We start from the raw sequence: 17,288 nt of genomic DNA, 5'->3' as shown, positions 1-17,288 counted from the left end.
CTCTAGCTTCACCCTCGCATGTCTCTGGCTGTTATAGTAGTGCCTTTTGACACAACCCTTGTCCTCATTTGGTCCCTGGCTGTTAATGTCATTTTTGCATCCGTCCTGACATAATCATGGCTGCCACGGGGACGTTTAATGCGATATCACGTAAGTTTGTATCCGCCAATTGTGCAACACTGAGATAATGTTATTTTGGGTATGACATAAGCTTTTTGCGGTGACATTTATAAGAGACTAAAACTGAAACGCTCTTCTCTTATCTCTTTTAAAACCTTGTTTTTGCCGTAAGTTGACTTTCATAAATGAATATAACAGTATAAAATATTTAGCGTTACGTTATACCATTTGCAGATAAGCATATCTATATATCTAAAGCATAAAATCTTATCCTGACTTTTCTGGCAATCAAAGATATTGTATATATATTTTTGCCGTTACTACCATTTAATACGATTTTCGCAATTACAGGGTCATCTACTGATTTAAACTGCTCTTTAACCATCAGAAGACATGTACGGAGGGACCGACAACACTCGATCTCGTTCACATATCAGCATTAACAGAATAGCATTGCTCCTAGTCATCTTCGTGGGTATTCTACTTCTGGTAATAGTGAGTCTGACCATCGCCGTTGTTGTGTTAATCGACAATAGATACACAGGTAACTTACACAGAACATGATGTACCTACCGAAATTGTTTCGACAATCACGTTATTCTGAATTGTATCCCATCTTTTCAATTTTAACTACACTATTTTTTTCACGATGCCTCTCTCTCTCTCTCTCTCTCTCTCTCTCTCTCTCTCTCTCTCTCTACATGGTTCATATGTGATATTCATATATTAGAACTTAAGTAATTTATTTGATTTATAAAAACAAATCTTATGTGTTACAAATCTTATGTGTTACAAATCACATTTTACACACATTATACAAAACCACAAAAATCGTGTAAGTTGCAAATTCCTCAACGTCTCGCTTTTGTGTAGTACTACGTCTTGGGAAATATTCAGACCACTTTTTAACAAAATAATAAACGAAAAGTATAGAACAGTGTATGAAGGAAGTAGTGTGTATGTATTTGGATATGAGTAATACCACAAACATTTCAATGTTTTTGACATGTTTAACCAAGGTTGAAAGTCAACCGCTTTAAAATTTACTTTTTGTCGACAGAAATAAGATTAAATAAAATCGGACACTTTTGACATACGGGTTAACTGATGTAAAACTAGTCGTTTACATGCAATTGCTGTTTTTTTTCTATAAATAGACAAGGAAGTTTTGCTCCGTTCATATGAATACGTGTAAACAGTGGTGCACACATGGAGGTATAGTCTCTCATGAGTAGCTCTGTAATTTTAATTTCATTACTCAAGATCAAAGAGCATAATTAAATGAAACAGATCGAACAACAATAAATACATATCACATTTATTCCATTTAATTTTAATTCGATAAATGTTAATGTTAAATATAACATTGTCTCGTTGACGTTACTTATCGGAAAATATACATGTACTCACTGACATTACTGTCCACACAATTATCAAACATTAATGTTCAAATTGTGTCAAGGATTTGAGGAAACAAAAAAAATAGTTGTTTTATCATTATTACTTTTTACCTTCAATATTGAAATCAATGTTTGCCCTACATCTACATAACAATAACTGTTGGTATGAAAACGTTTAAATACACAGTAGCAATGACTTGGTACGAGTAATAGCGCCGATGATGAGTGTAAAAGACATACATGGATACAACGCATTTATATCTGTGTTTATAAGAACCCCATACAAATATATTTACCATATGTTACTTGAAATAATAGTCCACTTACACATTAATATCATTTATCACAAATCAATTTAGAGTTATCCATGTTTACGGGAATTGTGAATGTCACAATTTCTTAAGAAAAGGTAAGGCATAATCATGTGCTTAACCAAACAACAACGCTACAATTAAAAAAAAAAGGCTTAAACCTATTTGTTAACGTCTTCTCAGAGACATACTCTGGTCTGCTCCAACATTCGTCGGAGACTGCTCTGGACATTCAACAGGTAGTGTTATCAGTTACAAGTGTTTAGATGATATCAACACGTGAACAATGGAATTATGTCGTTAATTGACATGGTATCAAAATGATAATGAATATTACTCTGTCGTTCCTATTGATCGATATGATATTCAACTCGGGGAATTTTGTAATCAAACAATAGAGGCCTAATCTGATCAGACAATATTTTTATGGCATACACTTTTTGCTTAGAAATAATTTCCTTTGCTTAATGCCTACATTAATATGAAAGTGTAAGCTTTAAACACATTTAGAAATCGATTGACTGGAAAGATATGCATTTAACTAGAATGAATGTTAATCATGGATGTTAAAGTGTTTACATTTTGTCTGAGATCTGTACTGGTTGGTAGCCTGATATTGATACGCACAAATAATTCGTGGACGCACATCAATCTGTATAGAAAATATCAGTACTACATGTACCGCAAACAGACTAAATTAAATGCTACATACGACAGACGATTTTATACATAGAATACTGGTGTTTACAAGCATACCTCGTTATTTAACTTCTGTTAAACACATTGGTGTTTGAATGCTTCTTACCGGTTGCGATATATCATATCAATATTCACATATTAAACAGTCTGTACTTCGATATCGGGAACAATATTCACAAAAAAGATATCCTCTTAAAACCAGATCAATATTGAAATTCAGTACAGGATTAACTCATCTGCCACAGAGGTAAATTAATACTATCTCAAAGGCTAAAGCTAATCTTTTTTCAACGCTCCTCGGGGAAACAATATTGATTGTTTGTAAATTTCCACTGTAAGTTTTAAAGGATTCATAGTGCTACACAGATTTTCTAACACATATGTAATGCAACGATAATAGCTTTCCATAAATATTACATTAACATTACAACAGGAAAGGGATTACGCCTTTGTTTCGATGAAACATATTTCGTCAAGGTTTAAAAACATGTTTCACCATTTAACTTCTTTGCCTTCCTTAATGAGTACATCAAATCACTGAATGTATTAGTTTTTATTATCAGATTTTCGTGCTAATTTTTACTTCCGTTTTATAGTACGTGCTCGTTTGATTGAGTTCAATTTTTCCCCTTTTGTTTATTTAAAACAAAATGATTTTCTTTTTATTTCAGCCAACAGTACTAAATCATTTACAAAGCCACTACCGAATGTATGTAAGTTGTCACTAAAGGATTTGCAACTTTGTCATTTTGATAGGATTTATAATTTGTTTGAGATATTCAGACATATTGCTTCTTCGACTCACTAAAAAAAACGTTTTAAAAAGTTATTCAGTTCCGAGGTGTACTACCTGATCAAGAAAAATCTGTTATTTAGAAAAAACTAATACGGTACCAAATTGAATGCAAACTCGTTATAGGGCAATCGAGACTATCTTTATTACTGAATTCTGCAAATTTTAAATAAACAACACAAAATATCTTCACTCTGATACCTTTGGAAATCTATAATCAAAAATGAAATTTTATTTACATTCCCTCTATCTATCATAAAAACTAGATAACATTTACATTTTCTGTATACACCATCAAAAAGGAATTATTTTTACCTTCCCCTGTTATATACCGTCAACACGAAAATCATATTACATCGCCACTATTTACCGTCAAAAAGGAAATTATATATACCTACTCTCGATCTACCATCGAAAAAGAAAATTACATTATACCCTCTCTATGTAACACCAAGAGTGAGATTATATTTAAATCTCGATATACAGTAAAAAAAAAAAGAAAACTATATTTACATACCCTCAATTCACCGTCATAACATAATATATTATTACGCCACATCAATATACCGTCAAAATCAAAATTATATTTAAATCCCCTCTATATATCGTTAAAAAGGATATTATAATTATATCCCCTCTATATATTGTCAATATGTGAACCATCGCTTCTATATACCCTGGAAAGGAAGCTATATTAATGTCCCTACCGTCAAAAATATGTCAATATATATCAATCCTATTCATCAAGAGGGACAATTGCCAATGTCGTAATCTTGTATTTTTTATATGTACAACCACAATACAGCTCCGACCACATCCGCCTCTTCAAGCATTAGCGCTACCCCGAACACAACTACCCTTCCAACCTCAACTACCACTAAATATACGACAGCGATTCCAGCCATGGCAACTACCACGTTTGTTCCACCAAGTAAGTTGGATGTTTTGTTTTTGTTTGTATGTATATAAAGTAATTTTCTTAGATATACAAATTAAATGATATACACAGTAGTGATCGTGTGTATTTCTAATGGGAAACATGATTCTTCTCACATTCAAGTCATTTTTTTAAAGACATGAAATACTTCCTCCAAATCGTTAAACGGATCACAATTAACATGTTATTGGTTGTTATACGATACATACGGTACACCTGTTTGTTGTTTCTATGCAGGCTTGGTTTTTTTCTGGTAAAATAAAAAAAAGCATCAAGGGAATATTTCGAAGCAGATTTCAACATTGTATTAACTTCCTAAAACTTCGGCTATCAGAGGAGTTGTGTTCGGCTAATCCGGGTACAGACCATTTTCGTCTCCGTCTCTTTTTTATTTCAATTTTATTGTTTTCAGTACTTATGATCAATGACGTCACCTCTGTTATATACCAATCTGTGGAGATGTCATGCGTTGTCAGTAATCTCCCAACCAACTGGACTTCATTGGTTGTTTCCTCTGACGTCAGAGGTCCGATTGCTACATTTCCTTACAAAGGAACTGTTGTAGAACACGCGTCAGGTACATTCGGTGCCACTGGGTCCAAATCTGAAACCAGTGCGTCCCTGAACATAACCATGGATAACCAAGCATCTCATTGCACTGACAAGGGTACATTTACTTGTACTCTGGTAACGCCAGGACACGAAAACTACACAGATACGGCTCGTCTCGATATTACAGGTAAAAATACAACAGTGGAAAACTAATTAAAAAAGATTGATAAAATGCCAGTTATATGGCCTCCTAGAACAAGCTCATTCCGAAACATTCTTACATATTTAAACTATCTAAATTCTCATGAAATATAGATTAAAATGTTCGTGTTTATTTCTATAAATATTTTAGCACATCCTACAAGTACAATTTCCGATTCATCGCCATACAGCGAAGGTGCAGAGAGCACCATCTCCTGTGTGGGTGTCCTCCCAGCCGGAACCGGAAGTTTATCTCTACAGATAAAGCCAGCTGGGGGAACAGTTTTCACGGAATTCAACACTGTGACTCCCACTATCACAGACGGAGGCGTGACGACAAATTGTACAGTAACGCGAACTGTGACATACACATTCACCCCTACATTACAGTTTAATGGAACCGAGGCCAAATGTGTCGCGAACAACTCAGCACTGACCGGGTCATCAGCCAATTCTGCTACAATATTGATAGTCGTGAATCAAGCAGGTAATTATGTTATAATTTCTAATTTGCTCAAATTCGTAAATTCGAATTCACGTTGTTTATTATAATGATATTCACCATAATTTGATAACCGTGGATTATTCTAATAAATTCGGGTACTAGGACTAATCAATCACTTATTGATAATTACGCACATGCTATCGTGTGATGATAATTAAACTAGATAATTAATATACAGTTCCAAACCATTCGCTAATACGAATGCTTTCCGACTAGTACATATTAGATATTCTCTTCGTATAAAGTGTTGATATATCACGTAATATGGTATATGTTACATATCTTTCTGGATTTCGAGATCTACGAAATTCAAATTGTACTATCAAATAACATGTGTAACGATAAATCTAGAATGTTATCGCTAACAGTTGTCAATGCAGAGCGATGTAGTTGTGTCGGGCTAAAACAAGTGCACTTGCCTAGTTTAGTATTTCAAAAGAACATAACGAGGGACGATGAATACAGCCACTTCTATTTACCTAAGTGTCATGATTGTCAAAAAACATCTTTCTCTTTTTTTTCTTTTTTAAGTTATGATAAAGTATTTGACTGTAGGTAATATTATTATGATACCTTGAAACATGATTTGACACTACTAAAGATAGGATAAATATTTTTCCTCTTTAGACATAGCATTCAATGCGTATGACAGGAAGGAGGAAGTTGGTAGTTCAAATATCGTTATTGGTTGTTACGTACGCAGCGCGCAAGGCTGGACAAACGTTAAGATGACAAGAAAAACAACAGGTTCTTCGTCTGCGACAACTATTTTTAGCCTGGACAAAAGTGGAACTCCAAGTCAACCTTTGGCTCCTCGTGGATCTTACGTTCACACGGAAGATGATTCGTCACTCTCTGTTTCCATAACGCTGTCTATTCTGGACTGTGTGGATCGTGGAGAATACACGTGTACAGCTACTGGGGCTTCCAGTCCACTTACTACCAACATGACGTTTGCAATATATAGTAAGATTTACCTTTAGTGTTACTTGATAATAGTTAATTCATAATTACAAACTAACACTGTTAATTTATTATCTCAAAACAGCTGTCATTTTGTAATCCTGTCGTATCCGTTTCTCCGGAATGTTTTATGAATGGGACAGTTCACAGTTCCAGGCAATAAATACTCAAAGACAATTCATATTGCTCTCCATGAGAATTGTAAACCAGTTCGGAATAACAAAATACCTATTATATGTGTGTAAGAGTCTCTGGTACATTTGTATATACAACAAAAGATCAATTCATTGATAGCAAATTTACGCGTGAACGAAGCATTGATTTTAACCAAAAAGTTAATAACACGAGTGTTTCGCATGGACAAAGTGAATATTATAAATAGGAACATTGCAATTCAATTTACATATACGATATTGACACACTTTTGAAGAAACAAATAACTCATCAACACTCCTTATATAGAGAATCCTGAGACTCCAATACTGACGTTACATCCGGATCAAATTGAAAACCTGATGTTTCAAAGAGGTGGATTCGAGCACCAGTGTTTGGCAGAGGTTGGTTTTCCTTCCGCCGGTAACCTCACAGTCGTTTACAAAATGAAAGGACAGTCGACATTTGTGCCATTCAAGAGTGTCCGAATTATACAGTATGACACAAACACGATGAAAACTAGCTGTGGGACGACAAAATATTTCAAATTTGGCCTCAATTTTACGTCAGCAGACAAAGGCGGAGAAGTTAAATGTGTTGCTACCAACCAAGAATTGGGAGTTACCACCGAGTCGGCCGTTGGTACACTAGAGCTGATTCCGAGTATGTATAATGTATCTTATTAGTCCCCTACCTGTAAAACCAGTTTCCTCCCGGTCTGTCCGTCTGCCAATCCGTTCATTACTTTTTACAGCCATTCTTCAAGGTTTGTGAAAGTTGGTATGTGACTTTAGCATCAGTAGCTACAGATCAAGTTCGAGTTTTAGCTTTTTTGGGTCAGGGTCAAGATCACTGTTACTATTTGTAGTGGCTTCGGTTGGGGACATGCTTGTTAATTCAGTAATTAAATCATTAAATAAAGATTATATTTTAATCATAATAGGTCTTTTTTTTCAAAGGTCATAGGTTTTCAGCACAGAAGAAACAAACAGTAAAGTGTATATATTTCAGTTGATACATAAATATCCAACTTAACATCAAAGAGATATTATTGATGAAATTGGTAAAAAGGTGATAAATAACTCCCGCAGCAGGATGCTTGATTGACAGAAATAAACAACATGAAAAAATACGAAAAAAAAAATATATATAAGTGTGTCATATACTTGTGAGTGATCTCGTAATAACATTTTTCCAAATACCAATCTACTGAAATTAATTATTTTAGGGCAATACTGCAACACAACCGATGCCCCAAAGCATTTACACCATCCGACAAACTGTAACAAGTATGTACAGTGTCAGGGAAGATATCCGTATGGTAATCAGTGCCCTAATGCAGACCAGTGTGCCGATATCACAACGGACAATGTTGTATGCAAGAGTTGTGAAGGAGTTGTATGCCCTTGGAACATCACAAGTAAGAGTCGTTTACAATGCTGATATAGAAGGAAACTTTATGACGGTAATATTATATTTGATGTTTCAGATTTTAATATATTTACACTGATTTTATGTTTTATTATATTCAAACGACAAACGACAAAGGACAAATAAATGCATGTATTAAAGCATCTAAATATCAGAAGGAAGTTTAACTTTGTCAATATCCACAACTGTTTGAAATTCTTTCTTATCCATATATATATTTTATACATTTGTATATGATGTGGAATTGGTAATATCTCAAAGTTCTGTGCAGATCTTTCTTAAGAGCTTTGATGATTTGATGATTGATAACAAAATATCAATATAAAATAATGTTTGTCACAGAGAATGGTGTTTTATTCGTCACCATAACTACAATCTGTCTGGATAATTTACATTAAACGTGTGACGAAATTGTCGGCATTCCTATTCACAGCAACAACACCAGGACCAACAACCACAACGCTGCCACCACCTTCGTCCCAGAGTACGTATCATTTATGTCCCCTAATTCAGAGATTATTGACCAAAATTTCATTAAATATTTCTGCCTTTATAAGATACATTTACAATGTCTTTTAGATTAGATACAATGTATGTAGACAATAACTGATCCCTAATTGCTCTTAACATGTTCCCGCACTGAAGAAGATTTCTTGATCGATATTATCTCTTTTAGATGTAGTAAGTCGTTCCAGGCTAGGTATGATTTAAGCCCTTTGTCGTGGTAATTTTAAATGAATGTTTACTAGGATTGTACAAAACAAATTAATAAATTCCTACATTTTCATCTCCACCCACCCCCACTTTCTAGTCCCATCCCTTTTTTAATTAAACTTCCAAATTTTATATCAGAATAATTAATGTCTAATTTCACGTTATTTTTGTTTATTGATGCTGTAAAACATCGCTATTTTTAGGAACAGTAGTTATTGCTAAAGCCTGATTAAAATGGGAGTAAAACAATTATGAAAATTACTACAGATACTGACCATCAAAGAAGAATTCTTCTTAACTAATATCTACCAAAGAAGAATTCTTCTTAACTAATTAGATATATTTCATTTCACATAAGAATCTTGGGAGAAAACTTGTTTACCTGTTAGAAAGTCGGCAGTGTGACAATCGTGCTGTCGGTTATGTTGATAATATTCACTAAATAGTAGAACAAATGCACTCCACAGTCATCAACTGCACCGATGAGACAGTTTTCATAGGGGACCCTGTTACTCTTACTTGCAACATGACGGCAGCCTTCGACTATATCAACATTACAAAAGCAACTCGAAATATTGCTGATGTCATTTCCGGTGGAAATGTTGTCAATCGCAATGTGAAGACTGGGGAACAGGTTGTGTTCAGTCAATCCTCCCTCAAAATTTCCTACGACAGTGCAGAATGTGATGATGGAGGGCAGTTTACTATAGATGTCAGCAACACTGGCGGGAGTACCGAATCACAAGCAGTGACACTTACTATTTGGGGTAAGTTGATACCAATCACAGACAGTGACACTTAATATATGGGGTAAGATTTGACCAATCACACAAGGTGACACTTTATATACGGGGTAAGATGTGACCAATCACACAAGGTGACACTTGATATACGGGGCAAGATGTGACCTATCACAGTCAGTCACACTTGATATATAGGGTAAGATTTGACTAATCTCACAAGGCGACACTTTATATACGGGGTAAGATGTGACCAATCACAGTCAGTCACACTTGCATGTAATATGCATTTAGTAAAATGTGTAGACAAAAATGTTTGTAATGAAAATTCTGTGGATCTGCATAGATATCGACGCCATTAGCATGTTTGAAATAAGATGATTTTACAAAAAAGATTGATTTTTTTAAACAAAAAAAGTCTATTTTCAGATAATATATGATGTCTTTCTACTTTAAGCTAAACCACATTCGGTGTCCATGACACCGACTCCAGATTTTATTGCAAACATTGACCGACTAGGATCGGAGCATGTTTGTGAAGGATACGTGGGCTATCCTGGTGGTCAGCTGGAAGTCACAATGACCAAACCTGGAGATACCACTGTTTATTCCGTACCATTGGCAGACTATGACGGAACTCGGTCCGGAGGAGAAACAATAACGTTTGAAAACTGTAACAACAAAGCGAGACTAGAATTTGGACTGAAATTAGGACTTGAATGGCAAAATGGGACCATCACATGTAGGGCAAAGAACGGTAATGTGTTACAGGCAGGTGATAAAGAGCAGAATGATTCAGCCATCATACAAATACTACCATGTGAGTATGTGTGATACAATAACCAAACAAAACCGTTCGTGTACGAGTATTTCGTAATTCGTAAGGCATATATATTATACGTTATGTGATATATTCTTCAGAGGGAACTTAATAGTTATTCAATTCAACAATATGACACGATTTGTTTGATATCCTAATAACTTTAATAATAGGTGATACGATTCGTTAAGTTCATAAAAGGCACAATCTCGACCAACAGTCAAATAATGTTATCACGTGACACTGTACGGTTGACAAGTAAATGAGGATTGTTGTATGTTTTATTGTACTTGCTATTTTTTCCCTTTCGTCAGCTGACTTTTGTAATGGTGAATCTGACAATACGTTCAAAGCAAATCCCTACAACTGTAACAATTATGTCCAGTGCTTTGGTGGTCAATCTTACGGAAGAGGTTGTGGAGTGGACTGTTTTACTGGCTTGCAGGTGGCTCCCCTTTGTGGTGACTGTCAGACATATCCCTGTAGCATCACGCCGACAACAAGTGAGTTAATCTTCCAATTGTATTGTCTTTATGGTACATTATACATTGGCCTCATTGAGTTTTAAATCATACCGCATGTTGTTGTTCGTTTTTCAATTTATAGATAAAAATCCTTAAAATGCGACATTTGTGCAAGATTATACAACATATAGTCAATATATCTAAAACTTTAGTGCATTTTTCACTGCAGAAAAAAAATGCTGCTGAGTCATTCTTATCTGTGACACTGAAGGTCACAAACTAAAATCAACATGTACAAAGACTACTGACAAGTTGATGAAGGAGTGTCATTTTCTAGTGTGCACAATATCTAAATATTGTACAAACAAATCAAATAATTTGTCAAGGGTTTGCCAAAAAAGTTGTCCTCCCAGCCGGAACCGGAAGTTTATCTCTACAGATAAAGCCAGCCGGGGGAACAGTGTTCGAGGAATTCAATACTGTGACTCCCACTATCACAGATGATGATTTAAGCCCTTTGTCGTGGTAATTTTAAATGAATGTTTACTAGGATTGTACAAAACAAATTAATAAATTCCTACATTTTCATCTCCACCCACCCCCACTTTCTAGTCCCATCCCTTTTTTAATTAAACTTCCAAATTTTATATCAGAATAATTAATGTCTAATTTCACGTTATTTTTGTTTATTGATGCTGTAAAACATCGCTATTTTTAGGAACAGTAGTTATTGCTAAAGCCTGATTAAAATGGGAGTAAAACAATTATGAAAATTACTACAGATACTGACCATCAAAGAAGAATTCTTCTTAACTAATATCTACCAAAGAAGAATTCTTCTTAACTAATTAGATATATTTCATTTCACATAAGAATCTTGGGAGAAAACTTGTTTACCTGTTAGAAAGTCGGCAGTGTGACAATCGTGCTGTCGGTTATGTTGATAATATTCACTAAATAGTAGAACAAATGCACTCCACAGTCATCAACTGCACCGATGAGACAGTTTTCATAGGGGACCCTGTTACTCTTACTTGCAACATGACGGCAGCCTTCGATTATATCAACATTACAAAAGCAACTCGAAATATTGCTGATGTCATTTCCGGTGGAAATGTTGTCAATCGCAATGTGAAGACTGGGGAACAGGTTGTGTTCAGTCAAGCCTCCCTCAAAATTTCCTACGACAGTGCAGAATGTGATGATGGAGGGCAGTTTACTATAGATGTCAGCAACACTGGCGGGAGTACCGAATCACAAGCAGTGACACTTACTATTTGGGGTAAGTTGATACCAATCACAGACAGTGACACTTAATATATGGGGTAAGATTTGACCAATCACACAAGGTGACACTTTATATACGGGGTAAGATGTGACCAATCACACAAGGTGACACTTGATATACGGGGTAAGATGTGACCTATCACAGTCAGTCACACTTGATATATAGGGTAAGATTTGACTAATCTCACAAGGCGACACTTTATATACGGGGTAAGATGTGACCAATCACAGTCAGTCACACTTGCATGTAATATGCATTTAGTAAAATGTGTAGACAAAAATGTTTGTAATGAAAATTCTGTGGATCTGCATAGATATCGACGCCATTAGCATGTTTGAAATAAGATGATTTTACAAAAAAGATTGATTTTTTTAAACAAAAAAAGTCTATTTTCAGATAATATATGATGTCTTTCTACTTTAAGCTAAACCACATTCGGTGTCCATGACACCGACTCCAGATTTTATTGCAAACATTGACCGACTAGGATCGGAGCATGTTTGTGAAGGATACGTGGGCTATCCTGGTGGTCAGCTGGAAGTCACAATGACCAAACCTGGAGATACCACTGTTTATTCCGTACCATTGGCAGACTATGACGGAACTCGGTCCGGAGGAGAAACAATAACGTTTGAAAACTGTAACAACAAAGCGAGACTAGAATTTGGACTGAAATTAGGACTTGAATGGCAAAATGGGACCATCACATGTAGGGCAAAGAACGGTAATGTGTTACAGGCAGGTGATAAAGAGCAGAATGATTCAGCCATCATACAAATACTACCATGTGAGTATGTGTGATACAATAACCAAACAAAACCGTTCGTGTACGAGTATTTCGTAATTCGTAAGGCATATATATTATACGTTATGTGATATATTCTTCAGAGGGAACTTAATAGTTATTCAATTCAACAATATGACACGATTTGTTTGATATCCTAATAACTTTAATAATAGGTGATACGATTCGTTAAGTTTATAAAAGGCACAATCTCGACCAACAGTCAAATAATGTTATCACGTGACACTGTACGGTTGACAAGTAAATGAGGATTGTTGTATGTTTTATTGTACTTGCTATTTTTTCCCTTTCGTCAGCTGACTTTTGTAATGGTGAATCTGACAATACGTTCAAAGCAAATCCCTACAACTGTAACAATTATGTCCAGTGCTTTGGTGGTCAATCTTACGGAAGAGGTTGTGGAGTGGACTGTTTTACTGGCTTGCAGGTGGCTCCCCTTTGTGGTGACTGCCAGACATATCCCTGTAGCATCACGCCGACAACAAGTGAGTTAATCTTCCAATTGTATTGTCTTTATGGTACATTATACATTGGCCTCATTGAGTTTTAAATCATACCGCATGTTGTTGTTCGTTTTTCAATTTATAGATGAAAATCCTTAAAATGCGACATTTGTACAAGATTATACAACATATAGTCAATATATCTAAAACTTTAGTGCATTTTTCACTGCAGAAAAAAAATGCTGCTGAGTCATTCTTATTTGTGACACTGAAGGTCACAAGCTAAAATCAACATGTACAAAGACTACTGACAAGTTGATGAAGGAGTGTCATTTTCTAGTGTGCACAATATCTAAATATTGTACAAACAAATCAAATAATTTGTCAAGGGTTTGCCAAAAAAGTTGTCCTCCCAGCCGGAACCGTAAGTTTATCTCTACAGATAAAGCCAGCCGGGGGAACAGTGTTCGAGGAATTCAATACTGTGACTCCCACTATCACAGATGATGATTTAAGCCCTTTGTCGTGGTAATTTTAAATGAATGTTTACTAGGATTGTACAAAACAAATTAATAAATTCCTACATTTTCATCTCCACCCACCCCCACTTTCTAGTCCCATCCCTTTTTTAATTAAACTTCCAAATTTTATATCAGAATAATTAATGTCTAATTTCACGTTATTTTTGTTTATTGATGCTGTAAAACATCGCTATTTTTAGGAACAGTAGTTATTGCTAAAGCCTGATAAAATGGGAGTAAAACAATTATGAAAATTACTACAGATACTGACCATCAAAGAGGAGTTCTTCTTAACTAATATCTACCAAAGAAGAATTCTTCTTAACTAATTAGATATATTTCATTTCACATAAGAATCTTGGGAGAAAACTTGTTTACCTGTTAGAAAGTCGGCAGTGTGACAATCGTGCTGTCGGTTATGTTGATAATATTCACTAAATAGTAGAACAAATGCACTCCACAGTCATCAACTGCACCGATGAGACAGTTTTCATAGGGGACCCTGTTACTCTTACTTGCAACATGACGGCAGCCTTCGATTATATCAACATTACAAAAGCAACTCGAAATATTGCTGATGTCATTTCCGGTGGAAATGTTGTCAATCGCAATGTGAAGGACTGGGGAACAGGTTGTGTTCAGTCAAGCCTCCCTCAAAATTTCCTACGACAGTGCAGAATGTGATGATGGAGGGCAGTTTACTATAGATGTCAGCAACACTGGCGGGAGTACCGAATCACAAGCAGTGACACTTACTATTTGGGGTAAGTTGATACCAATCACAGACAGTGACACTTAATATATGGGGTAAGATTTGACCAATCACACAAGGTGACACTTTATATACGGGGTAAGATGTGACCAATCACACAAGGTGACACTTGATATACGGGGCAAGATGTGACCTATCACAGTCAGTCACACTTGATATATAGGGTAAGATTTGACTAATCACACAAGGCGACACTTTATATACGGGGTAAGATGTGACCAATCACAGTCAGTCACACTTGCATGTAATATGCATTTAGTAAAATGTGTAGACAAAAATGTTTGTAATAAAAATTCTGTGGATCTGCATAGATATCGACGCCATTAGCATGTTTGAAATAAGATGATTTTACAAAAAAGATTGTATTTTTTTAAACAAAAAAAGTCTATTTTCAGATAATATATGATGTCTTTCTACTTTAAGCTAAACCACATTCGGTGTCCATGACACCGACTCCAGATTTTATTGAAAACACTGACCGACTAGGATCTGAGCATGTTTGTGAAGGATACGTGGGCTATCCTGGTGGTCAGCTGGAAGTCACAATGACCAAACCGGGAGATACCACTGTTTATTCCGTACCATTGGCAGACTATGACGGTACTCGGTCCGGAGGAGAAACAATAACGCTGGAAAACTGTAACAACAAAGCGAGACTAGAATTTGGACTGAAATTAGGACTTGAATGGCAAAATGGGACCATCACATGTAGGGCAAAGAACAGTAATGTGTTACAGGCAGGTGATAAAGAGCAGAATGATTCAGCCATCATACAAATACTACCATGTGAGTATGTGTGATACAATAACCAAACAAAACCGTTCGTGTACAAGTATTTCGTAATTCGTAAGGCATATATATTATACTTTATGTGATATATTCTTCAGAGGGAACTTAATAGTTATTCAATTCAACAATATGACACGATTTGTTTGATATCCTAATAACTTTAATAATAGGTGATACGATTCGTTAAGTTCATAAAAGGCACAATCTCGACCAACAGTCAAATAATGTTATCACGTGACACTGTACGGTTGACAAGTAAATGAGGATTGTTGTATGTTTTATTGTACTTGCTATTTTTCCCTTTCGTCAGCTGACTTTTGTAATGGTGAATCTGACAATACGTTCAAAGCAAATCCCTACAACTGTAACAATTATGTCCAGTGCTATGGTGATATATCATACGGAAAAGGCTGTGGAGTGGACTGTTTTACCGGCTTGCAGGTGGCTCCCCTTTGTGGTGACTGTCAGACATATCCCTGTAGCATCACGCCGACAACAAGTGAGTTAATCTTCCAATTGTATTGTCTTTATGGTACATTATACATTGGCCTCATTGAGTTTTAAATCATACCGCATGTTGTTGTTCGTTTTTCAATTTATAGATAAACATCCTTAAAATGCGACATTTGTGCAAGATTATACAAAATATAGTCAATATATCTAAAACTTTAGTGCATTTTTCACTGCAGAAAAAAAATGCTGCTGAGTCATTCTTATTTGTGACACTGAAGGTCACAAACTAAAATCAACATGTACAAAGACTACTGACAAGTTGATGAAGGAGTGTCATTTTCTAGTGTGCACAATATCTAAATATTGTACAAACAAATCAAATAATTTGTCAAGGGTTTGCCAAAAAGTTAAAACTGATATAACCATGCTCAGTTCTGTTTATTTCATTGATATGAAAACTTATTTAATTCGTGGTTCATCACGGCATATTTGATCTTATAGCTTGACCTTCCTTCCTCCGTCACTGGTGTATGCAAAGAAATGTATCTTTGATACGGATGATTTGTCTACTTCTAAGTTTTTTTTTAATTTTAACTTCATTCCCAAGTACCCATTTCATTTTGTTTCCACTAGAGAAATGATTTCTTTTTCAGCAACTACCACCACCCCAACTACTACAACGCAACCTCCTGATGTGTGTAAGTATAGTGCAAGGTGTGATTGTAGGTTATTACGATTTTTGTAACACATCTCCCCTTAGCTGGGTTTTAAGAATGTTTTATCAATGTGCAGATAACGTTAAAAGGAGCTGTGCTAATTTGGGCCTTTCTGCGCTCAATCATTGATAAGGCTAACTTTTTGCTGCAGAAATATACCTTAAGATGAACTGTATATTGTATTATCTTCAAAATATTCGATTTTGTGTTGGCTCAGAGAATTTTGGGGGGCAAATATGGGAAGAATTCCCCCTCCCCCCCCCCCCCCCCCCCCCCCCCCCCCCCCCCCCCCCTTTTTTTTAAACTAAATATTGTAGTAAAACTAATTTTTGTAGATTCTTTTGGATATCTAACGGATTTTAAGAATTCATTTGAAAAAAAAACCAGTAAATAAATGGTTAAGTCAAGGATACAGCATTTCTGAATGGTCTATTTGATACCAAATAATTCAAGGAAATTACCAAACATTAACATACCCCAAAATATATCGACAACATTGATCACGACGTCATGGAGATCATAATCTATCTTTGGCAAGTTACTGGTCCCGGATATTCTGTGTGACCTCGTAGATTGGCCACAGAAAGGCCCAAATTGGCAATCCTCTTTATGATATTGTCTTATTCATGTATATTTTGAAATTATTTTGTTCTATTTTCAATTTATTCGACTCGACCTCTGGATGTTAATACCTCTGG

General features: G+C 35.5%; 2 protein-coding genes across 3 annotated transcripts in view; both read left to right on the top strand.

Moving 5' to 3' along the window:
• LOC117341946 (mucin-3A-like) overlaps window positions 1-17,288 on the top strand; it is a 58,363-nt gene that overhangs the window by 29,036 nt on the left and 12,039 nt on the right. The window lies entirely within an intron of this gene.
• On the top strand, window positions 509-10,912 carry LOC117341947. The gene is made up of 11 exons (XM_033903831.1): window positions 509-664; window positions 4,129-4,254; window positions 4,673-4,999; window positions 5,165-5,500; window positions 6,146-6,484; window positions 6,944-7,297; window positions 7,863-8,054; window positions 8,499-8,549; window positions 9,247-9,546; window positions 9,977-10,339; window positions 10,654-10,912. Exons 1-11 carry the CDS (start codon window positions 514-516, stop codon window positions 10,905-10,907), a joined length of 2,793 nt encoding a protein of 930 aa, XP_033759722.1. The 5' UTR covers window positions 509-513; the 3' UTR covers window positions 10,908-10,912.

The sequence above is a fragment of the Pecten maximus genome, chromosome 14 (genome assembly GCF_902652985.1).
Source record: "Pecten maximus chromosome 14, xPecMax1.1, whole genome shotgun sequence".
In the NCBI taxonomy this organism is placed as follows: Eukaryota; Metazoa; Mollusca; class Bivalvia; order Pectinida; family Pectinidae; genus Pecten; species Pecten maximus.
The sequence above is the reverse complement of the archived record's forward strand: the minus strand, read 5'-3'. Positions and strand labels throughout refer to the sequence as shown.